Raw genomic sequence first — 27,978 nt, 5'->3', positions numbered from 1 at the left:
CTAATTTACATTAGTATTATGTGAGATCCTGTTTAAAGGCTTTTGAGAAATTACAGTATCTTTTTCCTGGATTTTTCTTTTAAGATGAGAAACAGAACTTAAAAGGAGTGAAAGAATCTTAAACAGGAATGACTAAAGCCTTAGTCCCACTAGCTGATCTTTGCAGAGTGTCCATTCAGGTCAAGAGAGTTCAACCTGGACAGAGAGGTTGGCCCATATGGTCAGACTACAGGATGTGGAGTTGGGGAGAGGAGAATGGTCTGGTTAAGGCACAGGACTCAGGTCAGGTACCTCATTTTTGTGTTCAGCTCTGGCACAGACTTCTTGTGTACCATTGAGCAAGTCACTTGCAGTCTCACTTTTTAAATAGGCCATTGATTTTGAGTGCCGGGTTTGGGGCTTGATTTTTCAAAGTTGCTGAGCACCTCTAGCTGCCATGTATTTGCTACTGCAATAGAAATGATAACATGACTTCTGAAAATTGGACTCAGGTTGAGCACCCAAAACTATTTCATTTGGCAGAAAATCCTGTTTTCTCTATGTATGCTAACATTTTTACTTTTAAATTTCAGATTAACCTTCTGTGGGTTAATGCCAGAGAGAAAATTACCAGAAATCAGACAGAAACTTCTCAATGATCTGCTTAGTCCCACATTTACTGGCTAACAGCTTTCCCAGATGGAACTAGACAAATCCATCAATAGTGCTGTTCATAAAAAGCGTAATGAAGATGCTGCAGTGAGTTGCAGGAAAAGGTGAATTTGCTCGCTAGAATCAACATGCAAATTAAGAACATGGTAACATTTTCCCTTTGTCCTTTTTGGATTGCTATGACTTTACCTTGAATGAGTATGATTTAACAATGAATCTAACATATTTCTGAGATCCGTATAAAACTGCTAACTTTGTATAACAGTTAGTGAACATACAGTATTTTATCCTGATGATGATGATCTTTTAAAGATAGTGTTTAAATACAGTAATTACTTAGATACGCGAACTGGTTGAATCAGTAGTAGCTTAGTTTGTTGTCTTCATGCAACCTCAGTTTGGTTCCTTTTTCTGGCCTTGGATTCTGCAGGAAGCAGTGTTTGAGAGCACTGTAGAAGCTAATAAACCTCTGAAAGGAAGGAAGCTTATTTTTCTGCTTATTTTGCTGCTTAAAAGCAGCTTCAGCTCCTAATGATTTCCATCCATCCAGTCAGAAGTGTTAGAGGACTGGGGTGATATAATATATGTGGGCTTCTTATGGGAATCATTAGCAATTAATAGAACTGAAAAATTAATGACAAAAACCTAAGGCGAAGAATCCATTCACAAGGGGATTATTTGTCTTTGGAGTTCCTGGAGGGACTTTGGGTGTCGATAAATTGAAATGTATTATTTAAATTACCCATTGTTATAACCTAATTCTAATTTGTTGTTGTGAAGATTACATTTATATCATCTAGAAAAGATATCAGAAGATGACCAGAAATTAAAAGAGACCTTGAAAGTGTACGTATGTATAGAGATGAGGGATGGGCTGGTCCAGTACCCTGATGAGATATAGGGCCTTTTTAGAGGACTTGAACATCCACTGTCTTCTGATGGAGCTTTGGGTACTAAATGCTTCTTAAAATTGGGCCTATAATGCTTTACTGGAACCAGAGTGGAGTCTTCAGTCCAATGTTTGGTCTCTCTGCAAGCCTGGAATGCTTCAAAGGCTCCACAGTGCCCTTGTGGCTAAGACAAATGAATTATGAGCTACAAAGTCCAGTCTCATCCTGCTCTGCTTAGTAGGATTGTGGGTTCCAGGATAGAAAGACTAAAGAGAGGGGAAACAGAGGGCTTTTCAGGGCTCTAAGTAAGCGCCAGAGAACATCTTCACCCAAAGAGAAATCAGAATGGATATTTGTAGATATAAGGCCAGAAGGGACCACTGTGGTCCTCTAATGTGACATCCTGCATAACACAGGCCATAGAACTTTCCTAAATTAATTATTATTTGAACTAGAGCATATCTTTTAGAAAAACATCCTATCTTGGTTTTAAAATTGTCAGTGATGGAGAGTCTACCACTACCCTTGGTTAAAATGTACTCCATTACTGACTACCATATTTTGTTGCACGGCTGCTACTCTGAAACCACATTTTGTTGTCATCTTTTCAGTTACCCTTTGATATCCTGTACAATTCTAAATAGTGAAATAATAGATCATTCTCCCTATTGCAGAATTGCAGGAAAAGAAGTAACTGCAAAGGCCGTTTGCTTTCTTACCTTTGCCTCTACTTGGTTAAAAGCTTTACCCAGCAACACTTAGATACAATAGGAGGTAAGAGGCAGAAAATTCTAGTCAAATAAAAGGGGATAGAGGAACATTTAAATAAAAAGGAAAACCAAAGTCTGACAATATGATGATGGAAAAATATACTGAAGCATTTGGTGTTGAGGGGAGTGAGTCAGACGGGAGGGAGAGGCCACAGAAATATGGAAAAGGGAGAATTTTACTCCTATATTAACAGTGTTTTGCCGGTGGTCAGCCATGCAACTTCCTAGCACTTGGCATAACTTCTTGAAAATGGACCTATAGATATAATCCAAGTTTAAATTAAATCTCTATACAGTACCCGTGCAAGATAGAAACAAGCCACCCACTGGTATCTAGTTTGAGGCCTTGGTTTAATATGTGTCAATGAGAGCATTTCTCTTTATAAGCATTATACTATAGTAGTAAAGACAAAAATGCCACATATTCCAAAGACTTTTTTGGTTTTGCTTACCTTTAATTGCTGGTTTAAAGTAAATGCCAAGTTCAGTGAAACATTTTAAGGTATCAGACTGAGGTGTATTAGTTCAACAGTTCTGAACATCTTAAAGATAAATTTGCTCTTCTACCTTATCTTAAATGCTGCAGCTGTTCATAAATAATGTTAGGGAAAACTTGTTAGTTCAGTAACACAAAGGTATGTTTTGATCCAACATTCCTAGCACAGTTAGCCACCGTCAAGCAGTGAAACTGTCCTCTTCACAATTCTGTTTAGTGACTTACAACAGCAAGACTTGAAGACTGATCCTCATGGATGGCAAAGGGTTGTTCAGCTTGGATTTACTTGCTTCTAAGACTGTAGGTGAGAGAGATCTTTATCTGTCAGGCTCAAGAGGTCAGTCTGCCTTGAACTCCATAAAAGATTAAAGATGTAGCAAATGTCCAAACTCTGTTTTGTAGTTAGGACATATTTTCCTGGTGTGATCATCTTCCTGTTCAATTCATTTTGATTTACACTCACTTGCCTCCATGAAAAAACCCTTGGTCTGCAGCATACTATTGTACATTCATTACCTACAAGCAGCATATATAAGTAGGCGTTGGTTACTCTTGGTTTTGTTTGCACATCAGAATAACATAACTGTGATTTTTAAAAAACATTTATTGAGGGGACGGGATGGGATCAGGAACTTGGAAATAGGATAACAGAATATTTTACTTATTAAGTTAACAGTTCAGCCCAGGTTGATAGCAGATGCCCTGAAATTGTTACCATCTGATGACTCTTTGAAATGAATTGGGAGATTCAGTTCAGTTTGCAGTGGACAGGTGTCCATCTGTCACTAGCTACCTCAGTTGGCATTAGTTGGCTCTTTTGACAGTAATTTCAACAGAGGCAGCACAGATTGAATGGGCCACAGACACTGAATTCTTCTGTCGTCCGAAGATGTTGTCCCTTTGTTGTTGAGGAGCATTATTGGGGCAGCGTGTAGAAAGCTTCCATTGCTGTGTTGTTCATGTTGCACCTATTTTGTAGAAAGAAGACTTCAGTCTCTAGGTTTTTCTTAATCTAACAGCCCTAAAAAAAATTATAATTTAAAAAGTTTAATAAAAATGATTTTCAAAATTAATGTCATTAAAATTTCAATATAATTTCCAAGGAAAAACAATTTAGTGTCCCTTGTGGTTCTTACAGTTACTAATCTTTTATTATTATTATAGTAATAATTCTTAAAATATATTAATATTACAACATAAACTCGATTATTATAACCCTGAATTTGAAGAGTTTCTTGCCTATTGGGGAAAGTCTACTACTACTTATTTTTATTTATTTATTTATTTATTTGTATTGCAGTAGTGCCTAGAGGGCCCCAGTTAGGATCAGGGTGCTATTATGCTTGATACTTTACAAACGCAGAGTAATGTACGGTGTCTGCCCCAAACCTAAATCATGCTTTTCATTTGCTTTTCTTTTTGGGATGTGACTGAAGATCAAGTATGAGCTTCTTTCCTCTCAAGCTATATCCTCTTCCCCATGGATCCAACAATAAACTCACAGGACAGAATTCTTCTATGCAGTCTACAACTCAGAACTCAGAATTGCAATGTGAATCTTGACTGTATAGTCTTCATTCATTCAGTGCATGGAATGTTCATTGGTGTTTATGGGAGCTTTGCCAATGTAATTAGTGCGGAATAAGCAATCAAAACTACGGGAACTGCAGCATGGCTCAGAAAGAATTCAAGCCTTCATAAGAATTTGTGTGACAACAGTGGTTATCAGACTGTCCTGTTACAAGAGATTGTTACTTCACTGCAAGAACTTGCCATGGGAGACCATTTGGGAAAAATAGTCTTATTCAAAACAAAAGATCCATGTTTTTAAATGTCCGTGCTAACTGTGCCTGCAAAATGTATATGTTTTTTAGAAACACACATTTGCATACACAGAAATGGGGATTGTATGTGCAAAAACTGAAATGCATGAGCAAACTTGTATTTTGCTTTTTTTTTTTTCCAGTGGTCACCTTTAAACATCCTTAGTTCCAAGTTACCATATAATGGTATCTGAGACACCATAGTTCCAATCAGATAGGGAGACGGTAGGGAGATGGTTTTTTGAAAGTGTAGTCCAGTGTCTGAAAAACAGTAGGAGAAGCCTTGAAAATTACTGATGGAATATAAATGACTTTTTTTTGCTATATACTTTTTTCCATTTGTGTTGTGAAAATGCTTCTTTAATCCTTTAGAGACAATACATAACCATAATTCCCCTAAGGATCTATTTGCTTAGCCACCAAAAGGCTAAACTGTGGCCATATCTCCTGCCCATATATTTTATTGCACCATGTATTTTCCCATACCAAAAAAAAAGACATTTTAAGTAAATTTGCTCAGATAAGTAGGATTATATATATATATAATTTTAAAAAATACTCGGCAATTTTTCACCTGCACCAAAACGTTATACTTTATAAAATATTCTGTGCTGGAAAAAGAACACGAGTGATTTATTAGACATTGTTTCAGTTTGTGTTTTGGTTTTAGTTTGTTTTTCTAGTTAAAAGGGAAATGGATTTTCACAAGTACCAATTCAACATAGTGAGAAGCATCACTTACTGTGAAAAATTCAACATTTAATTTGTACTGAGAAAAGACTATGCACTTAAGGTAAAAGCACCTACTATCTGCTGTGTTTATTTTTTTCAGCTGTTTTGATTTTGAGTTTATTTGTGAGCTCTGTTGGCAGTTTGAACTAATTGATACATGAAGGAGGAGGTCTCAAAACCCTTATTTGGGACTGTAGTATCCAGGATTCAGGTAGCAAGGGGATAGTGCAGAGTAATTACAGACCGTTCAGGGTACCCTCCTCTGACTGTCCAATAGTCCAACAGAAGTTGCTGTTGGAGTAATACAAAATCATTCTGTGGCCACTTTCTCCATCTCTTGAGCTGTTTATTTCTGTTCTGCAGTAGTTGCACCTCTGCCATTTTAAAATCAAGAACCTGTGTTCACGGTGTGAACTCAGTTCATCTATGCAGCAAAGCTCAACATTGTCACTGTGCCAGCAGATTGACCCAGTTGTTTCTCTCATCCTAGTTTATTAAACTAGTTCCATTGATGTTTAATATGACATTACATATGCAAGAAAACAACAGACTCTTGAAGGAGAAAGAGTGGCTGATTTTTGCATCCGTTATTGGCATGGAAAACAGTACAAGTTTAGTAGAACTACGGTGAGAGAAATATGACTTTTATTACTTTGTGTGATGAATCTATTTAGATTACTCTGTCTATCTAACCTATTTTAGGTATTTTAGGATTCATGTCATCATAGTAGCTGAAAACCAATGGAGGAGATAGAAATACAGCCCAACTTACCCCATAAGTGCCTATCTCCATTAATTATATGTCTCTGATTGTCTCCATCGCTACATCCTTTACAAAGAGGAAAAAATTATAATTCCTGCCATTTGTGAATTCAGTGAATGCAGTTTCCTTGAGAGTGTGTGGCACAAGCTGTCAGCATAGTCTGTGTGGTATGTAGATTGTAATGGATTTTTTACCTTCAGTCCTTTCGGTATGATGTCCATCTGTTTGCATTTACAGACTAACACGGCTGCTACTCTGAAACCTGTGATTATGCAAGGCACTGAATTTAGCCGTATAGAGTGGAAATCTGTCAACTTCATGAAAAAACTCGCACAGATACAGACAGACATCATCTTCCTCTCCAAATGCAGCTTGTGCCACACACTCTCAAGGAAACTGCGGAACCACCTGATCAACATCCTCTACAGCAAACAGGGAAAGATTAAGAATGAGCTCTCAAAACTGGATACTCTCATAAAGAACCAACCTTCCACACAAACTTCCTCGTGGCTGGACTTTACAAAAACTAGACAAGCCATTTACAAAACACACTTTGATTCTCTACAAAAGAAAAAGGACACTAAGCTATCTAAACTACTATATGCCACAAGGGGCCACAACAATGGTTCCCGTAACCCACCCAGCAATATTGTTAATCTATCCAACTATACTCTTAGCCCAGCGGAAGAATCTGTCCTATCTCGGGGCCTCTCCTTTTGCCCCTCCACCCCCACGAACATGATACAGTTCTGTGGTGACCTAGAATCTTATTTTCGACGTCTCAGACTCAAGGAATATTTCCAACACACCTCTGACCAACATATTAACCCACAGAGACCTTCCTGCCAACACTACAAAAAAAAAAAGGATTCTGGGTGGACTCCTCCTGAAGGTCGAAACAGCAGCCTGGATTTCTACATAGACTGCTTCCGCCGACGTGCACGAGCTGAAATTGAGGAAAAGCAGCATCGCTTACCCCATAACCTCAGCCATGCAGAACACAGTGCCATCCACAGCCTCAGAAACAACTCTGACATCATAATCAAAAAGGCTGACAAAGGAGGTGCTGTCGTCATCATGAACAGGTCGGAGTATGAACAAGAGGCTACTAGGCAGCTCTCCAACACCACTTTCTACAAGCCATTACCCTCTGATCCCACTGAGAGTTACCAAAAGAAACTACAGCATTTGCTCAAGAAACTCCCTGAAAAAGCACAAGAACAAATCCGCACAGACACACCCCTGGAGCCCCGACCTGGGGTATTCTATCTGCTACCCAAGATCCATAAACCTGGAAATCCTGGACGCCCCATCATCTCAGGCATTGGCACCCTGACAGCAGGATTGTCTGGCTATGTAGACTCCCTCCTCAGGCCCTTCGTTACCAGCACTCCCAGCTATCTTCGAGACACCACCGATTTCCTGAGGAAACTACAGTCCATTGGTGATCTTCCTAAAAACACCATCCTAGCCACTATGGATGTAGAAGCCCTCTACACCAACATTCCACACAAAGATGGACTACAAGCCGTCAGGAACAGTATCCCCGATACTGTCACGGCTAACCTGGTGGCAGAACTTTGTGACTTTGTCCTGACCCATAACTATTTCACATTTGGTGACAATGTATACCTTCAAATCAGCGGCACTGCGATGGGTACCCGCATGGCCCCACAGTATGCCAACATTTTTATGGCTGACTTAGAACAACGCTTCCTCAGCTCTCGTCCCCTAATGCCCCTACTCTACTTGCGCTACATTGATGACATCTTCATCATCTGGACCCATGGAAAAGAAGCTCTTGAGGAATTCCACCATGATTTCAACAATTTCCATCCCACCATCAACCTCAGCCTGGACCAGTCCACACAAGAGATCCACTTCCTGGACACTACGGTGCTAATAAGCGATGGTCACATAAACACCACCCTATATCGGAAACCTACTGACCGCTATTCCTACCTACATGCCTCTAGCTTTCATCCAGATCATACCACTCGATCCATTGTCTACAGCCAAGCGCTACGATATAACCGCATTTGCTCCAACCCCTCAGACAGAGACAAACACCTACAAGATCTCTATCATGCATTCCTACAACTACAATACCCACCTGCTGAAGTGAAGAAACAGATTGACAGAGCCAGAAGAGTACCCAGAAATCACCTACTACAGGACAGGCCCAACAAAGAAAACAACAGAACGCCACTAGCCATCACCTTCAGCCCCCAACTAAAACCTCTCCAACGCATCATCAAGGATCTACAACCTATCTTGAAGGACGAGCCATCGCTCTCTCAGATCTTGGGAGACAGACCAGTCCTTGCTTACAGACAGCCCCCCAATCTGAAGCAAATACTCACCAGCAACCACACACCACACAACAGAACCACTAACCCAGGAACCTATCCTTGCAACAAAGCCCGTTGCCAACTCTGTCCACATATCTATTCAGGGGATACCATCATAGGACCTAATCACATCAGCCACACTATCAGAGGCTCGTTCACCTGCGCATCTACCAATGTGATATATGCCATCATGTGCCAGCAATGCCCCTCTGCCATGTACATTGGCCAAACTGGACAGTCTCTACGTAAAAGAATGAATGGACACAAATCAGACGTCAAGAATTATAACATTCAAAAACCAGTTGGAGAACACTTCAATCTCTCTGGTCACTCGATCACAGACCTAAGAGTGGCTATACTTCAACAAAAAAGCTTCAAAAACAGACTCCAACGAGAGACTGCTGAATTGGAATTAATTTGCAAACTGGATACAATTAACTTAGGCTTGAATAGAGACTGGGAATGGATGAGTCATTACACAAAGTAAAACTATTTCCCCATGGTATTTCTCCCTCCCACCCCACCCCCCACTGTTCCTCTGATATTCTTGTTAACTGCTGGAATTAGCCTACCTGCTTGTCACCATGAAAGGTTTTCTCCTTCCCCCCCCCCCGCTGTTGGTGATGGCTTATCTTAAGTGATCACTCTCCTTACAGTGTGTATGATAAACCCATTGTTTCATGTTCTCTGTGTGTGTGTATATAAATCTCTCCTCTGTTTTTTCCACCAAATGCATCCGATGAAGTGAGCTGTAGCTCACGAAAGCTTATGCTCTAATAAATTTGTTAGTCTCTAAGGTGCCACAAGTACTCCTTTTCTTTTCGTGAGGACAAAGTTTCTGAAAAGTTTTGTACCACATATTTTGGGGAATTATATCCTTGCTCTCAAAGGCCTAAGTCTAGAAAGAGATGACTTCAATGCTTTGCTGGATCAGGGCCTTAATTACCCACAGCCTTTTTAGCATGATTTGTGAACATCACTTTTCTTTTCATAAGGTGTATAATAAGAATTATGAAGAGATCTGCTCAGTAGAAAACATGGAGTCAAGTCTGTTGACACTTACGTTATTTAATCCTGTGAGTGATGAACTCATTACAGGAGGAATCAAAGGAGTAAAGGTAAGGGAATACCTCAGATGAGGTTTAAGTTGTCTCGTGCAACATTTTGGAAGCACAGGCATGAATTTAATGTAGGGCAAAGGGAGACTGTAGGCCATGGTGGACTGAGCAGGGGAACTTTCACACTTAATTCACTGGTTTGAGCCCAACATCGGTCAATAGTGACTGAACGATGTTACCATCTGATGACTGCTTGGTTGTGGCAATTAATTTTCTAGTGGTCAGATATCCAGATCACAAAAACACTATCGTAACTTAGTGGCAGTCTCAGCAGAGAGATCAAGGGCTGAATGCACTATGGTAACTAAACCCTTCCCACTCCACTAGAGGTGATTTCTTCCAGGATAGAGATCAATTAGATCACTGGGGCTGAAACTTGCATTGCCACCACCGTTGTTGTACTTGTTATGTGTATATATATATATAAGTACAGGTCTATAGAATTGTCAATTCAGCACCTTTCACCAACACTCTATTTACTTTGAAAAGAAAATGAGGAGAAAATATTGTAGATTGGCTGGTTTATTTAGTTTCACTAATAGCTGGGTTGGCATGATGAACAAAGAGAATAGTCAGTGCAGCAGAGAAGCATTTCTTAGGTGATGAAATTATCTCACGTGATCATCATTTCATTTTTTTCTGTCAAAACAAATTAAAAGTTTCATAAATGTTTTCTTGGTAATGCTGCTCTTACTTTAGGCTTATGTCTTTTGAAGCATCCAGGTCTGTCTATATGGAAGTAATGGGAGAGCTTAATGGCTTATTGAAAAGGTTTTGATAGCTGACATTCAGATTTCCAGTTCTAGACTCAAGTACCAAATCAAGCTTGCAAAATTGTCTTTGTATTCTTTTTTTTTTAGTTTTGGAAGTTTAAAGAAACGGAAAATACAGATTACTCTGGTGCAGCTCATATGTCCAATTACAAGCTTTTCCCCAGGTAAACAGATTATTTGAGTTTAGAAAGTGAATATATACATGGGTTCTCGCAACAAATTTTTTGGTGGCCTCAGAGTGCAGCCACTAATTCTTGCTGGCTGACACTTTGTCCTAAAATACTTAATTTCCTAAAATAATTAATATTTAATTAACTTTAGGAAAAACAAATAAATATGCACATATACACATCCAAAACATTATAATTAATTTATGTAGGATTTTTTTGTGTATTTTTTTTTGCTGACTCAATAATAAAAATAATGCTGTGAAAAGTGATATTTTGTATGTTTGTTAGTCTCATTTTTCACAGCAGACTTACTAGCTAGCTGGGAGGCTGTGAAAAGTGATAAGTGATATTAACAAACATACAAGATGACAGGTTTCAAAGTAGAGCCGTGTTAGTCTGTATTCGCAAAAAGAAAAGGAGTACTTGTGGCACCTTAGCGACTAACAAATTTATTTGAGTATAAGCTTTCGTGAGCTACGATGAAGTGAGCTGTAGCTCACGAAAGCTTATGCTCAAATAAATTTGTTAGTCTCTAAGGTGCCAAAAGTATTCCTTTTCTTTAAACATACAAGAATCATTTTTCACAGCTTCCCAGCTAGCTAGTAAGTCTGCTGTGAAAAGTGACACTTGCATGTTTGTTAATATCACTTTTCTCAGCAAGCCTCAGGACAAACTGCTGTATCTTGTGAAAGCTTTTATAATGTTAATATAACTTACTGTGAATGATTGTACATTGTGTATATTCATAGACATATACACTGCATATCTGGAAGTAATAGCTATGTGATTTCTATTCAAAAGCATGTGCTAAGTGAGTTATCATGCACTTTTGAATGCCTCACCTGCACTCTGCCCACTAATCCATCTCCCCTGTATTTATTCCAACATTCTGAAACTCTAAGTAGCTTCAACCAGCAGTCTTTTTTTTTTTTTTCCAAATCACGCTGCCAGAAAAATATTTCCCCTTCTCCTCCCAAGTGTGAAATTCCTCTCCCCACCTCTGTGCGCTTCCAAAAATTATACTGGTCTGAGGCCCAGGACAAGTAAACTCTATCCTGGGCCAGTGTCAGCTTTTCTCTCTATATAAACAGCTAATATTACAATCCATTTACATATGGCACTGAGAACTAGAAACAGTAGCTTTATATCTTTGGAAAGTAGATCTTCACAGGTTCTCGATGGGATTAAGGACTAGCTTCTAGTTCTGGAAAACTGAGATCTTGCACTTTCAATTTGTGTAATTTTTATGTAGAATAAGGTATTTAGGATGGTTTCATGGCTCTTTCTGAACCCAGCAGACTTGGACTTATAATAAGTAGGGCTCTTAGCTTTACAGCAGTGGTGGGCAACCTGTGGCCCGCAGGCCACACGTGACCCATCAGGGCAAGCCACTGGCGGGCCGCCAGACCGTTTGTCTACATTTGCACGGCTACTCGCAGCTCCTAATGGCCGCGGCCAGGCCCGCGCTGCTTTCCGCAGCTCCCATTGGCCGGGAACAGCAAATCATGGCCAGTGGGAGCTGCAGGCAGCCATTCAAATGTAAACAAATAGTCTGGCGGCCCATCAGTGGCTTACCCTGACAGGCCGCAGGTTGCCCACCACTGCTTTACACGCAGAGTAATACAAAAATAACCCCTGTGCCTTTTTAAAAACTCGAAACATTCTTAACATAGTTTTTATGTAAACTTATATAGCCTGGGATGGTATACTATAAGTTTTATTGGCACTTGTTTGGAATAATCAGATTTGCTTACCAGTAGTAAATCCATAAGTTAGTTATGTGGCCATGCCAAATAAGTGTCAATAAAACCTTTAAAACACACCATTATATATTCCGAACATAGTGTGTGTGATGATTAGACAATTGTTTGAACACTATAATCATTGAAACGTGCTCATTACCAGCTTCTAGGAAACCATGCTTTTTTAAAAAATAAAATATATCCAGCAGCTTTCATAAAATGAACTGTGTAGTCTTGTAGTATGCAAAAAACTTCACAAACCAAATGACTCTATCATTTTATTTAAATGTGTACAGTAGTGTTGCTGTAGTCTTAATCATGTTTTTTTTTTAAATATAGTGCAGAATTCCCACACATGAGGCAAATCTGGTGTACAAATATGGATCTTGATGTCAATATGCAAAGACTTTATTGCTTTTCTAATTGCGATCTCTTCTGCTTTGATACCAAAGGGAATATACTGTTTCAGCCAACCAATGCCCACCAAAGTACCATTCTCTCCTGCATCTATTCATCATACTCCAGTGCTTTGCTTACTTCCTCCAGGGACTCTGAAAGTAAGGTGGCACACAGGAACAAAGCATCTGAGCCTATGATCACACTTCTTTGTTTCTTCTTATTTACCATATGTTTTTAATGAGACAGCAGTGCTAGTATTTTAAAACAGCAGTAGTGCTTCAGTGTATAAATGACCTTCTAATTCTAAACTTAACTACAGCAATTCTTGCTCCCACATTTGAAGTCACGAAGAAAATTTTCTGTAGGCCATATTGGCAGAGAGTCTCATAGTTATTGCCTCTTTGGGGAACACAAAGTCCAGGTCACAGTGTTGTCACATAATTGATTTCTTGCAATAACAGCTGGGCCTAGAAATTAATGGACCTCAATCTTTCCTATCATCATCATCTGTCTTTCTCTGAATTTTCATAAATAGAAATGTTATCTGTTAACTTTGAACCCAAACATAAATCTTAACATATAAAGTGTGACTTCTTTCTGAATGTAGATCTCTTAGAGCTTTTCAAAAAAGTTCAGCAGCTGAATGTCTTATCCATTATTTATTAATATTTAATCTTTTAAAAATATCTTCCCATTATCCTCCACTGAATCCAGGAATCACTTTCTGGGATAATGCCAAGATGCTGAGCACATCCTAAAAGATTCAAAATGCCTTCAGCTTCATGGTATGGAAGGACATGGTCCTTTGAAGGATTGGGCCCTACCGTACGTCCTGTCAACCTAAATTTTGAAGTAGCAATTCCTCCAAGCCGTAGTATTTTTCATTCATCATCTTACCAACTCTATGTGATATAGTTTTTGATTTGACTATTTTCTATCAAGAATCATCAATTCTTTTGTAAATATATGGCCCTCAAAGGAATAAGCAGGCACATTCTGAATGGTAATTGATAATGTTACTTTCCAGACTTTTCCAAATAAAGAAGCATCTGGCCTCCTTTTCAATACCCTGGCTAAAGCATGAGAAAATGCCCAACCACTCTGTTTTGATTTTCTCATGATAATTATTAGGAAAATCAGGGATGCTCATGATGAAAAGGACTAAAGTCATAAATGTTTTTCAAAAACACAGAAATCATAGTGTTCATGACTCCCATGAATTGACTTCCTTCGTTAACTAAGTGCATTTCTTCACAGTAGAGTATATCATTAGCACTTGGGAGAGAAAATACAGTATTAGATCAAAAGCAAAATTACAGGGTGTTTTTTAGTGTTTGGGGATGGGGGTTTTTTGAAGAATAATCAGGTTTTTGGTGTTGTCCTCAGTAAAATAACCAGAGACAAAGAAGTGTAGTTTATTTTGGCTTCTTCATAATTTAATTCTCGTTTATTTACTGATTGATGATTATTGTTTTATTTTTAACCCAGTAAAATCTTGGAATGACCAGGGCAGTTTGTTGCATGTGTTTCATGGCCATACCAGGTCTGTCACACACATCCTCCTCCACCCAAACACTTTGTCTTTATTTTTCTCTGGATCTTTGGATGGGACAGTGAAACTCTGGTCCCTGGATACAATGCAGCTGTTTTACAGGTACTTAAAAAGGCCATACTATTTATGTAAGTTTCACTGCTTACAACTAATGAAATATAATCCAGTTAAAATCAATTTCTAGCATTAGAATTTGTAGCATTTTATGGTATGTTGGATGAATTTCAAAGGAAAAACAGGGAATCTTTAAGGAGTAAGATAAATATCTTTGTAGATTATATGCCTCTAAGAATATTGCCACAGTTTGGCTCTATTTTCCAATTCTTTTGGGGCTGAACCTGTAAGGAGTTGAGGCTACTCAACAACTTGCAGGAAGTGCTCATCATCTCAGAGCATCAGGGTGCAGATTCTCAAAGGTATATAAGCAGTTAACTCCAATGGATTTTATTTCAGTGGGAGTTAGGCACCTTAAATATCTTTGAGGATCTAAGCCCAGGTGCTCTGACCATAAGGCAAGAAATCCTGCTAAATAGAAAGGTATGTATCTCTGCTATTCTCAGCTCATTAGATAGTAAAGATCTCTTTAGCACAGCTTCTGTTTAGAACTGTGCAAATAATGGATTTTTCAGTTCACTAACAATTTGGGTGAAACCCAAACCAAAATGTTTTGTTTAGATTTTGAGTATTTACTGCCTCTGAATTTTTTAAAATACAATTGATGGAAAATTTAAAACAAAAAGTCATTTGGTGAGAAAGTTAAACACATGCATAAGTATTTGCAGCGCAGGGCCTTATTCATTAAAGGGTCAGTTCACCTTTAATAGTGAGTTCTACTATAATTCCTTGAGTATTATACAAGAGCTACAGTGTGCAAGACATGTTTAATTTATAAAGAAAAAATAAGATGTACAATTCATGAGCTTGTTTTTTGTTGTATGGTTATGAATAAATAAATCTTTACCTCTTAAAAAATGTTAAAAGTGTGGCATTTCCCAAGGTATAAATAATGTATACAGCTCTGAATCTGCTTTGAGGTATTGGCCCCATACCATATAATTGATTTTTAAGGAGCCCTTCCCATCAATTACTTGATATGTAAGTGATTCAATAAGATATATAGTTTTTACTAACTTCTAAAGGGATATCATAAGATCTAGAAATGGAGGTTGTGTCCCCTTGAGTGTTATAATTTCTAGTAACATTTTTATATAACCTGCAGGAATTAGCACAGTATTTACTTATCATGTAAGTACATGGTAGTTCCATATCTTTATGGCATGCAAAACAGATTCACCAAGGTCACTAAAGCAGTCAGTGTTGATTGGAACTGGTTCCAGTTTTTTTCCCTCTGAGTTCCCCAGGGAATTGTCAGAATTTGAGTCTGGTGTGAAGAATTCTTTTTAGCTTAACATAGTCAACATTGAAAAATGTCCCATGTAGTTTAACTTGGACTCTAATGTAATTGATGTAACTTGCTTCTGACTTACTTTAATTCATAATTTTCTTTGGCTTGTGGGGATTTTATCTTTCGTTCAGTTTATCATTGTTCACTGAAGGAATTGTTTGGATGGGACTGACTGAGGATAAGTTGCTGTACTGCTCTTTTGCCCGCAATCTTCATGTGTATGACTTGAACTATTTTACCAAATTCTGGACTCGTGTCAGCAGTCAGATTAAGGCTCTGTCCCTCTGTGGTGCCAATGGGAAATCCAACAGGGTGGTAGCTATGGGCTCTGATAACAGGTATGTCTGACTACATGTGCTAATGAAAGTTTGAGGTGGTTTGGATCCGGGTTTTTGGTTGGATTGCATCTCCACTAGTAGTAATAAACTTCAACAGAAAAATGGTAAAGTGTATGTGTTAATAAACACCACATTCAACCATATCAAAGGGCTTTAGCTGCTGCCTGTTAACACTGTAAAGTAACAAACTAATCAAATAGAGAAGATATCTGCTTGCTTGACCCAATATGGGTTACAAATTTTCAGTATTTCTGAGATTTATGTTATATTAGTCAAAATAAATACCTGTGAAACATTCTTAATGAAAATCACGCACACAGAAAAAAGTATCAGTGTCCAGTTTTGACCTCCAGATTGTGCAAACTGAGCAGAACAGCATACCTGCCCATATTTATAATGTTCAAATGTTGGCATTACAGTACTGGAAAAAATAGCACCACAACTTTTAACTCCATTGAAGTGTATTAGCTTACGAGAGCTTTTAACATAGAGTGAGTGGAAAAATCATGGTATTTTTCACTTTAAAATAACAGGGCCCATCCAATTGCATGGAACATTAAAGTTACTGTGGGAGGATGAATTGAAGTGTCATCCCTGCGTCTTGATTAAACAACAACTCTTCATTAACCTTTTCCCTTTACCACTTTCTTCTGTTTTTCTTTCCTAAGTTTACGAATTTTCTCTCTGAATAATGGGATAAAGTTATGTACCGTGCTGCCGCCTCCCTATCTCTCTCAGTTCTCAGTCAGTTCTCAGCTTTGCCTATAATCGAACCAGTGGAACAATTTACTTCCTCCTGACTTCTTGGGATATATGGATCTACACAACGAGGTACTACATCTATTTTACTAAGAATGTACTGCTTTCTAGCCTCTTTCATTTCTCACTCTGTTGTATTCGTTTTTTTGTTTGTTTTCTTTTCCTTACGCTGGATGGGTAGGATGTTTTGGTATTAGGTGAAGACAGTGTATTCTGGAAAATGTTCAAAGTGTTTTACAAATCTTAATATTAATGAATATTGGGTAGGTAGATCAGTATTATTACTGCCCATGTTCCAGATGGCAAAAGTGAGGCCCAAAGAGGCGAAGTGACTCGACTGAGGTCACACAGAAAGTCTGTGGCAGAGCTGCGTATAGAACCCAGATTTCCTAGCTCTCCATCCATTAACCATAAAAATAGCCTTTCTTCATATTTGAAGCACTGTACTTACAACAGCTACTTAATCCTGAGAGTCCCCTGTGAGATAGGTAACTAGAAACACCCCCATATAGGTAGATACTGAGGCTACACCTACAGTTGGAGCTGGGGATGAGATTCCCAGCCTGTGTAGACATACTTGCTCTAGCACTGCTCAAGCTAGTGCACTAAAAATAGCAGTCTAGCTGGGGTAGCACAGGCAGCAGCAAGTGGCGGCATGGACTAGATGTAGCCTGCAACGGAGCATAATTGTCATTGTTGGGATTGTAATATGGGAGTTCCTGGCTTCAAGTCTTGTCCACACTGCTTCTTCCTCTCTGAGAAAGTTTGCAAGAATTCTCTTTATTTCTCCCTCAGCCCCATTTCCTTATCAGCAAAACTTGTTTCTGGTGAATTAGTATGAAAGTCTCAACTTCTTTAAATGTGTTGTAATTCCTGTTAGTGTGAACCTCATTTTACAGAGAAATTATTCTGTAAAAGCCATGATTTCACTATAAAAGGGATGTACTGCATTATCCCTGTGTTTCCCTTCCTACCACTGCTTACAAACCAAGGCATTTATGTGTAATAGACATTTTTCTAATGATGCTGCTTTCCCTGCCTTGATTATAACTTAGGGCTATGACCACACTAGCACTTTTGTCAGCAAACCTTTTGTCGGTCAGCGTGTGAAAAAGCACCCCCTTGACTGACATAAGTTTCACTGACAAAAACTCCAGTGTGGACAGCTCTGTATCAGTGGGAGACGCTCTCCTGGCGACATAGCTATCGCCGCTTGTTAGGGGTGGTTTAATTATGCCAGCAGGAGAGCTCTCTCCCGCCAGCAAAGAACAGCTACATGGGAGACCTTACAGTGGCGTAGGTACAGTGGTACAGTTGTGCTGCTGTAAGGTCCCTAGTGTAGTCGTAGCCTCAGGTGAAGCAGGAAAGAAGAAAGGTTCAGCTAAAGAAAAAGGAGTGGAAAAGTACATTTTTATTTTAATAGGGCTTTGTTTACCTATTGGAATTGTTTAAACTTAAGGTTTTGCCTACACTGCACTTTCATCTTTAAAACTTTTGTCGCTCAGGGCATAAAAAAACCACCTCCCTGAACAACAAAAATGTTAATGATACAAACCACCAGTGTGGACAGTGCTTTGTCAGTGGGAGCTGCGCTCCCGGTGAGGAAGTTACCGTCCCTCGTTGGAGATGGTTGTACTTTGCACCGGGAGAGTTCTCTCCTGGTTAAAAAGAGCAGCCACACAGTTCACCGTGCAGCTGGCACAGCCATGCTGTTGTAAGGTTTGCAGTGTAGACATAGCCTTAGTGCGGTGCTTAGGAAGCTCATATGATAAATAGGACTGCAGTTTCTGCAGTTGCCACATTATCCTCCAAGTAATTCCCCCTGCCAAGCAACACCTTACTCTCTGATTGGTGTACGCAACTGTGAGTGTGCAGTTTTATTACCTTTATTACTTGTATTGCTGTAGTGCCTAGAGGCCCTGATGAGGGCAATGTACAGAGAGAGCTTATAATCAAGGATTGTGTCAAGATGCCATAGGCAAATAAACTACAAAACAGAGTTGTAGCAGTGTGGGGGACAAGGGAACAGAAGAGAGAGATGCATTTGCATAACCAGCCTGACCAGGTGCAAATACTTGTGTGAGCATTTTAAAATATAGATTATTTCAATTAGTGTCTTGCAAAACCTGAAGCTGGCTTGAGGCAAGCTAAAAAGTTGGCTTATTTGCTTTTGCCTCCCCATTTACCCCATTCTTATCGCCCCCAAAATTTGGTCTTTTCATTACTAATGACTGGACTCCATTTTCGTCATTTGAAGGGACAAAATGGGCAGCATTACCAGATAGTCTATGAATTTAAATTAATAAATATCTTCATACATTTTGTTTCCTATATAATTTTAACTAATAAAGTGATTTTTCAGCTACTTTTCACTTTGTTTCACATTTGGAGCTGACTAAATAGCAGACCATAATAATCTGAGGCCAGGCAAACCCTGGAGATAGAGACAGACAAATTCATTATCTACTTTAAATCTCCAATGAGCAAAACGTGGAAGAGACCACACTTAAGGCAGAAACTGTAGGCCTGACTTCTTATCACAATATAGAATGGACCTGTTGTTTATGCTTTCTTTCTTTCTCTACCACATTAAGCCCTTGCTCCCCTTTCAACTCTGAGGCCTATTGTTGTGGCATCTTAACTCTGGCCAGGAAAGCATTGCTTCCAACAATGTGCTCAGCGAGTTGCAAAATTTCAGTTAAAATATCAGCCAAGTGATTTATAGGTTTATCCGCCCTTAATGCCCAATGATAAGTTTGGATTAATACTTGGGAAATTTTTATCCCTGCCAGTTGGGTGAGTTGAACAACTGGCATGCAAGCATCCAGGAGACCAGGTTTCTGATTTTGTGATGAAGTGGGGGGTTTTAAGGAATGGACCCTCTCAACTGAAAACAAATTTGCTGGTCTCCTACCAGATAATTATAACAGTCTGACATTTCTATTGGGATCTTTGGGCATGAAAGATGCAGAGTTTTATAAGCTTAGAAATACACAGACATTTCATCCACCATCTGAGGTGAAGAGCAGAACCATATATATCCATAAAAACAACATTTGTGTGGCAATTTAGGTCAGGAAATGAAGAAGGATAATATATTCAGCTGAAACCCTGAAGGGAATTTAGGTCATTAGAACCTTAGCGACAATGTGGGTAGGACACCAAGGTTAACAATCCTATTCTTGAGAACAGTGCAATGTGATCTTTAATAACAGTGAATAGTCAGCACCAAAAGAAGCCTATGATGCTTAGTTTATTGTTGGTATCTTGTAATTACAATGTATATATAGTCTGGAGGTTTTTACCTATAAACATTGGATGCATTATAAAAGGAGACAAATTAAACTTTAAAAAAAAAAACAGTGACCAAGATAATTTTCTTGCTAGTCTGAACCAGTGTAAGGAATTTGTCACAGTTTTAATTGATGATTGAGGATACCCAGGTAGCTGTCCTAAATACTTGTTAAGTAGGCTGCCCTTGACTAATACTCAAATGAAAGACAGGTAGCAGGGGTCAAATAAGAATGACTAGAAAGTGATAAGGCCATGGGGGCTTAACTAATTTTGGCAGAGAATTGTCCCTTTCTCACCTAGAAGTGAGAGTCTAATGTACATACTGGACAGTGGAGTGGAAAGTTAAGGATAAAATGAGGGGAAGAGTAAAAACAGCCATAGGAGGTAAGAAAAGAACAAAACAAGTGCTGATGCATTTGCCTCAAGACCAATGTGCTAATGTATATCTGAAAGTTGGTAGAACGTGGTCCTTATTATCTCTGATTGTTTTATGCTTGAGACCCTTAGATGAAATGAGAACAAAATTTTATGAAAATGTGATTCTGCTCTGGAAAGGGATTTCATAAATAATTGGGTACATGTTTAGTGTCTCTCATGGTATGTCTGTGCTGCAGTCGGAGGTGTGAGTGCAGCACCTGTAGACATACATGAACTAGTTTTCAGGTACCAATAGCAGTGAGGTTATGACAGCATGGACTTCAGTGCTAACTGGCTGCTCAAGTGATTACCAAGGTATAACCTGTGACCCAGGGTGCCTGGGGCAGCACTCACTAGACATGTCAAGCTCTGGGCAGTTTGCAAAAGGGAGAGCAGATACTCCCCAAGATACTGGTGGGTAACACTGAAGTTAAACCTCCCAATCAATCACAAACTGCACTTCTGATCCTGGTTATCAAGAAGCAAAAAAAGAAATCACACAGCCCCCTTTATTGCATTCCAGTCTCTGGCTCCCAATCAGCACCTAGGTCCAGTACAGTGAGAAGTTATGTTAAACTCTGTTCACATAAACAAAATGTTCTTCTGACCCCAAAGGGTCAGCCACATCACCAGGTCAGTATAAGTTTGGATCTTACCCATAATACCATGCTGCCAGCCTATCCTTTAGTGTCTAAAACTAAAGGTTTATTATCAAGGAAAAGAAAGAACAAGAAGAGAAATGTTAAGTGGTAACACAGTTACATACATACAAAAACTTCAAAGTCCATATATCAGGTTCCTAGCTGTATAGATGATTTACTGGCTTGTAAGTCCCTCTGGAATACATCCACAGCTTGGATGGGTCATTCAGTCCTTTATTCGGCGCTTCAGTTTGTAGCAAAGTTCCTCCAGAGGTAAGAAGCAGGACTGAAGACAAAATGGAGAGGACACAGCTGCCTTGTATAGTCTTTTGCCATGCGGCCTGTGCTTCCTTTGTTTCCAACACAAGCTGCTCAGCACATGGCTTGGAAGCCTTTTCTGTCCATAGGCATGTCCCATGCATGCCTTGCTGAGTTTGTATCCTCTGCCTTCTCTCAGTGGGTCAGTTGTATAGGTCCTTAATGGGCCATCAAGCAGACTAGGCAGCGCTGATGCCAAACTGTTTGGGGGGGGGGGGGATCACCCAGAAGCATGGCACAAGTTTTGTAATACAGACATAGATACATATCTATAACTCATTATACAAATGTGATACAAATACATAAATGAGATCATCATATTTGGCAAACTAACATTTTTGCAGATATTTTACATGGCATATCTGGTACAATTCATTGCAATTTTACAATATTAGTATTCATAATAACCTCAAGTGTCCCCCAGAATTCATTCAGCATCACATAGCCTACACAGAAGCCCAGGCTGCCATAGCTTCACTGCTATTGGTACGTGATCGAACTATATTAAAGTTAGCTCAAGTATGCCTAAACATGCTGCAGTCATACACCACGATTGCACAGTAGATGTACCCTCGGTGACTCTATTAAATCTGCTTAGTTTCCAAATAGAAAGTTAGGCCTGCAAGCACAACCTTTGGTCTGAAAGTCTAGCTCAGTTCCCTATGGCTTGTACTCATTGCTGGTAGTAAAGATTGTGCAGGCAGAATGTAGCCTTGTACTTGAAACACAGTTAATAATTCTAATGATGGTTCATGAGATATTATAGAATCCAGCTCATGGCTGTGTTGGCTCTGCACTGCTGATTTGAGTAAAAGGTACTACTCACTTCAGTGACAAAAATAAGGTTTTACGTATGATATGGAATACAAACAAGGAACAGATCTTCTTTCAGAACTGCACTTAAAATGTATAGTACAAACCTCTGCCTTTAAATCATCTGTGTAGCTGAAAGCATTCAAGTACTTTTCTTCTAACAATGGTGGGACAGTGCTCTGGGTAACAGATGAATTAGAGTTGTTCTCCCGCCCTGCATTTCCAGCATCAGTGGGAGAGCTTTTATAATAATCCCTTTGCTGCTGGAGGTTATGAAATCCAGAGCCAATAAAGGAGTCCCATCATAGATTTATGTGAATAAATGACATGGTAATTTTGGAATTCATAGCACATTATCCTGATTTAATAGATGAGCAGGGATAGAGACAGACATTAATCATTGTTCCTTCATCACAGGCATTAATTTGCTTACGCATGAGATTCTAGCACACCTGACCAAACCTGACTCTTCTGCTCCTTTCTCTAACTTTGCGATTAGGTGAGTGGGAGATGGCTTGTTGTTTTGCAGCTCTCCCCACAGCTCAGTGACTAGGTGTTGCGTACTACTGATGATAGAGATAGAGGATGTCGTGTTTTGCAATCATCAGTCTCTTTGCATTTCAAAAGCTGCATTTCCATATTATTTAAAACCAAGCAGTACATACACAGAATAGGTGTGATACTTCTGGGCATTGTGATATTTTCCCTTCAGTAGTATTCAGTACAAGATACTTTTTCTTGTTTATTGTTTGCATTACAGTAGCAGCTAGAGGTCCCAGTGAAGCTTAGCACCCCATTGTGCTAGGTTCTGTACATATGTAGTTTGCCAGTCCATGTCCTGAAGAGTTTACAATTCAAATAGAGAAAATGGACAAAGGATGGGAGTGGGAAAGGAAGTTTAATATTGCCATTTTATAGATTGGGAACTGAGGCACAGAGAAATTAACTTGGCTGAATCACTCAGGAAGGCTTTGGTTTCTAGAATGATTCCAGTAGAATGAAAACTCCTATAGGAGAGTTTGGTTTTTATTTTTGGATCAACGGGATTGCACACAAAATAGTGCAGATCTAGCCTTGTGTCCTGTTACCTAGCAGGTCGATGACTTTGTGCATCAATATTTAATTTGTCTCATTTTTCTTTTCTGTGCTGGAATGAGCGTTCAAGGCATAGGGTATGGATTCCATGTCGGCCAGGCATGGCAAGAAGGCCCTCACCTCCCTGAGAGTGGCGCTCAGAACAACACATCAGACCAAATAGGGTTTGTGGAGTTTTACCCAACCTTTTGTTTTTTTCTGTGCTTTTTCGTTTACTTCCTTGGTGTGCTGTTTTAAAACTGTGAGAATGCTGTGACCTGCAGCTCTCCTTATTCTGTTCCTATCCCCGACACACAAACAGCTCTGCTTAGTCCTCTGTCTGTCCATTTCAGTTGTGACCTGTAGTACTGCCACTCCATTCCTGAACCTATCTTAGCAAGTGTGAAAAATCGGGACGGGGGGAGGGGGGGGGTAAATAGGAGCCTATATAAGAAAAAGACCCAAAAATCGGGACTGTCCCTATAAAATGGGACATCTGGTCACCCTAACCTATCTTGAGTGATACTCAAACTAGACTTGTCATGGGAGGGGATTGTGCTGGGGGAAAACATCCACCATAGGCTGAGGTCATCAAACTTATTTCTTTTGTGATTTACACCAGGGTTTAACCTGTATCTCCAGAAATGAAAACAGTGCATTAACCCATAGCCTTATCTTACACCTAGTTCTCCTCTGGGTTTTGTCTAAATTTCCCCTGAAATGGCCCTTACAAAATACAATTTAAAATCTCAGGTGTTCTGTGGGGATGGAGAGTTTCATGTTGTTTACTGTCATTTCTCATCTACCAGTAGGCTAGTAGTCATGTTGTGAAGCTCTGAAGATGCACAAATGTGTAAAGTGTTTGGGGTGGAAGGAGATGCGGGTTTCCCAAAGCTCTGTAATGGAGAGGTGAGGAACTATGTATTCATGTGTGTTTGTACAGCACCTACCATTAGTGAGGGTTCTGATCCTGATTAGGGTATCTGAGCACTACTGTAATGTACATATTAAATACTAGGGCTGTCAAGCGATTAACAAAATTAATCACGATTAATCACACTATTAAACAATAATGGAATACCATTTATTTAAAATTTTTTGGATGTTTTCTACATTTTCAAATATATTTCAATTACAACACAGAATACAAAGTGCACAGTGCTCACTTTTATATTTATTTTTGATTACAAATATTTGCCCTGTAAAAAAACAAAAGAAATAATATTTTTCAATTCACCTAATGCAAGTACTATAACGCAGTCTCTTTATCATGAGAGTGCAACTTACAAATGTAGAATTACGTACAAAAAACCCCCTTCATTCAAAAATAAAACAATCAGTCCTACTTCTTGTTCAGCCAATCACTCAGACAAGCAAGTTTGTTTACATTTGCAGAAGATAATGCTGCCTGCTTCTTGTTTGTAATGTAACCTGAAAGTGAGAACAGGCACTGGCATGGCATTGTTGTAGCTGGCATCTCAAGATATTTACATGCCAGATGTGCTAAAGATTCATATGTCCCTTGATGCTTCAACCACCATTCCAGAGGACATGCGTCCATGCTGATGACAGGTTCTGCTTTTTAATAATCCAAAGCAGTGTGGACTGATGCATATTCATTTTCATCATCTGAGTCAGATGCCACCAGCAGAAGGCTGATTTTCTTTTTTGGTGGTTTGGGTTCTGAAGTTTCCTCATCAGAGTGTTGCTCTTTTAAGACTTCTGAAACTCCACACCTCATCCCTCTCAGATTTTGGAAGGCACTTCAGATTCTTAAGTCTTGAGTCCAGTGCTGAAGCTATCTTTAGAAATTTCACATTGGAACCTTCTTTGCATTTTGTCAAATTTGCAGTGAAAGTGTTCTTAAAACGAACATGTGCTGGGTCATCATTCAAGACTGCTATAACATGAAATATATGGCAGAATGTGGGTAAAACAGAGCAGGAGACATACAATTCTACCCCGAGGAGTTCAGTCACAAATTAATTAGCGCATTTTTTTTAATGAGTGTGAGTTAGCTATGATTAATCAACAGCCCTATGAAATACTAATACTCAGAGATTGTTCTGGTGCAGCAATAGCAAAAATTTGCTTCCTGGACTCTGAAAACATCACATTAATAATCTTCCCATTTGCAGATTACTTGAGAATCCAGGGATGGTTCTGGGATGGCTCACAAACGCAGGTGTAGTGCTTTGAAAATATAAAGAGCGATGTATGAGTTGGGTATTCTCATCATCCATGTTGTACTAGCCAAATCACATGATTTCCCAAACCATTAACAGTGATAAATGTTGACAACTGTAGTATACAAACACCAAGGAGGAAGAGGAATTATTTAGGATGACATAAGGGAGGGGTCACTAGGAGTAATAAAAGGAAATTAAAAAGGAGAAACTTTCTTGTAGCAGGACCTTTTAAATTTTGAGATATTTGGTCAGAATATTAGAGAATGTAACCCAGGGGTGTAGACAACTTTTATTATGGGGTGGAGGGGAGAGGGAAGAAGATGTAGCTCCTGTTCCAGACTAAGTGTTTCCTTTATTAATGCAGTCTCTACATTTCTGGGGGGTCAAGCCTCCAACTGTATACACCCACATATAAGGAACAATCCTGCATTGACAGGAGGTGGATTAGATTAACTCTAGTACCAGTTGAGGAAAGAATTTAAGATCCAATTTATGCATTGGAGCCACAGTCTCTAACTTCTGTGGACCAGATCCTCAGATCTTCCTCAGTAGAACTGGTGGGAAAATGGGAAGTACCAATTTTTTCATTGAAATTTCAACCTTTGTGGTATTTTCTTACCAGATGTATTACTAACACAAAACTTCCTTTGGCTCCAATGAAAGTTTTACCTCCATACAAACTGAGAGAGGATTTCAATATTTATGACTAGGTCTGCTCTGGATCTCAGCCCAACTTTTTGGTACACAAGGCATGTTCAAAGATTTACGGGAAATAAGTACATTACCCTAGTTTTCTCTCACTCTCTCTCATCATCTTCATTGCTCATTTACAATTCCAGAACATTGTGTGTTGTAGTGGACAGGCTTTTCAACCGTTTCATTGGAATAAAGATATGTTACTGCTGCAATTAACTCATAAGCACGTTCATACTCCAGATGTATTCTCCCATTAAAATTTTCACACCGGGGTATTTTTTATTTCAGAATTGATCCTGCATGTAGGGCAGCAGTGTGGACTAGTGAAGAAATACACCAGCACTTAAACAGAAAACACCCCTTAGCCTCGTGAGTTTCCTTACTTTGCTGATGGGCTTTTGTTGCTTTAGCAGCAGAAAAGGTTTTTTTCCCGATTCATTCTTTATTTTCTGAACTAGTTGTATATTGATGAATTTTTAAAAATGAGATAGCATCACTCATTTACAAAGGTAGATAATACATGCTTCCTGCCGCATACAGTGGGCTGTAGCCCACGAAAGCTTATGCTCTAATAAATTTGTTAGTCTCTAAGGTGCCACAAGTACTCCTGTTCTTTTTGCAGATACAGACTAACACGGCTGCTACTCTGAAACCACTCAAAATAAAATGACACACACTTCAGAAGAAAATAATGTGACAAGAGTTGTTATCTGGTGGATAAGAACAAGGAAAAAATGGAGTAGTCTGTAAGAAAGTACGAAAACTTGAATGGGAAAAAGAGCAGCTGGGGATGGGATGAGCATAGGGAGTGGGATGGAGCTAGGGAAAGTGAGAGCAGTAATAAAGGAGGGAGCAAGATGATAAGGTAAGGCCAAGGAATTTGAATTTGTAGTGGTAAGAGATGGGAAGTCAGTGGAAGAATTGAGGGAGGACGATGAAGGGGTCACAATGGCAGGAGAGGAAGGTTTGGTTTGACAGTGACATTTTGGACAGATTGGAGCCAGTGAGAGTCAGTGAAACCCAGAGAAGAGAAAGTTACAACAGTTAAGGCAGGAAATGATCAGGGCACTGACAAAGGTATTAGCTTGGGTCAGTAAGGAAACTGCACATCTTGGGATTATTAAAGAGGAAGAAGAGACAAAATTTAACTTCAGCTGGGTTTGTTCATGTTAGTAGTTACGTTAGGTGATGCCCATGCAAGGCAACCTTTAAACTAATGGTGGATATGTGCCATTAAGTAGCATTGACTATTATTATTGCTATTTTCTTTTCCTCAGTAAGCATACTGCTACTTTAGTTAGAAACACTCTCAAGAGTCAGGTTGATAATGCTGAATTTTTAAATCATTATTTTCAAAGGCTTTTTGCAATATGAGATCAGTTATCACTAGAACTGGTTGAAAAATTTTCAGTGGAACAGTTTTCCATCTGAAAATGGAGTTTTGTTGAAATGGAAACTTTTTGTGGGAATGTTGATTTGTGGCCACATTTTTGATGGAAAAGTGTTAAAATGAATTGTTTTGACTAAACATCTTTACCATATTTTAAATGAATTGTTTCAAATTTATTATTTTATTTATATGTATATATTTATATATATTTAATAATTGATAATATATTATATGTAATGTTTAATATTTTATACTTTATCAGAATGAAATCTTTCAATGTTTCCAAATACATTTTGGGGGGGAATTTCAACTTTTTGTTCCAATTTGGAATGCAAACAAATTTCAAAAGGTTAGAATTTCCCACAGGACAGAAATTCCACTTTCTGACCAGCTTTCATTGTAATGCTGAAAGTT

At 38.9% G+C, this 27,978-nt stretch overlaps 1 protein-coding gene across 5 annotated transcripts; it reads left to right on the top strand.

Annotated features, from left to right (window-relative positions):
• Window positions 1-900: 900 nt before the first annotated feature.
• LOC119859537 (dynein assembly factor with WDR repeat domains 1-like) lies at window positions 901-27,978 on the top strand. Of its 5 annotated transcripts, none has more exons than XR_006282963.1 (9): window positions 901-1,497; window positions 2,216-2,315; window positions 3,025-3,111; window positions 9,472-9,594; window positions 10,455-10,531; window positions 12,619-15,973; window positions 16,642-16,804; window positions 26,463-26,543; window positions 26,797-27,978. XR_006282963.1 is itself a non-coding variant. In XM_043519693.1 (9 exons), exons 4-9 carry the CDS (start codon window positions 9,514-9,516, stop codon window positions 16,739-16,741), a joined length of 849 nt encoding a protein of 282 aa, XP_043375628.1. In that variant the 5' UTR covers window positions 901-1,497; window positions 2,216-2,315; window positions 3,025-3,111; window positions 9,472-9,513; the 3' UTR covers window positions 16,742-17,239. The 5 variants fall into 5 exon arrangements, 1 of the variants encoding a protein (XP_043375628.1); XM_043519693.1 differs by lacking the exons at window positions 26,463-26,543; window positions 26,797-27,978 and having other exon boundaries at window positions 12,619-12,836; window positions 14,167-14,332; window positions 15,767-15,973; window positions 16,642-17,239; XR_006282964.1 differs by having other exon boundaries at window positions 14,167-15,973; window positions 26,463-27,978.

This window comes from Dermochelys coriacea, chromosome 7 (genome assembly GCF_009764565.3).
Source record: "Dermochelys coriacea isolate rDerCor1 chromosome 7, rDerCor1.pri.v4, whole genome shotgun sequence".
Taxonomy (NCBI): Eukaryota; Metazoa; Chordata; order Testudines; family Dermochelyidae; genus Dermochelys; species Dermochelys coriacea.
This window is presented reverse-complemented; position numbering and strand designations above follow the sequence as displayed.

Coding starts and splice junctions, on each gene's coding strand:
- LOC119859537 (XM_043519693.1), top strand. CDS start 9,514: ATGGAGTCAAGTCTGTTGACACTTACGTTATTTAATCCTGTGAGTGAT. Junction 12,837..14,166: donor TTCCTCCAGGGACTCTGAAA/GTAAGGTGGCAC, acceptor TTTTTAACCCAG/TAAAATCTTGGAATGACCAG. Junction 14,333..15,766: donor ACAATGCAGCTGTTTTACAG/GTACTTAAAAAG, acceptor TCTTTCGTTCAG/TTTATCATTGTTCACTGAAG.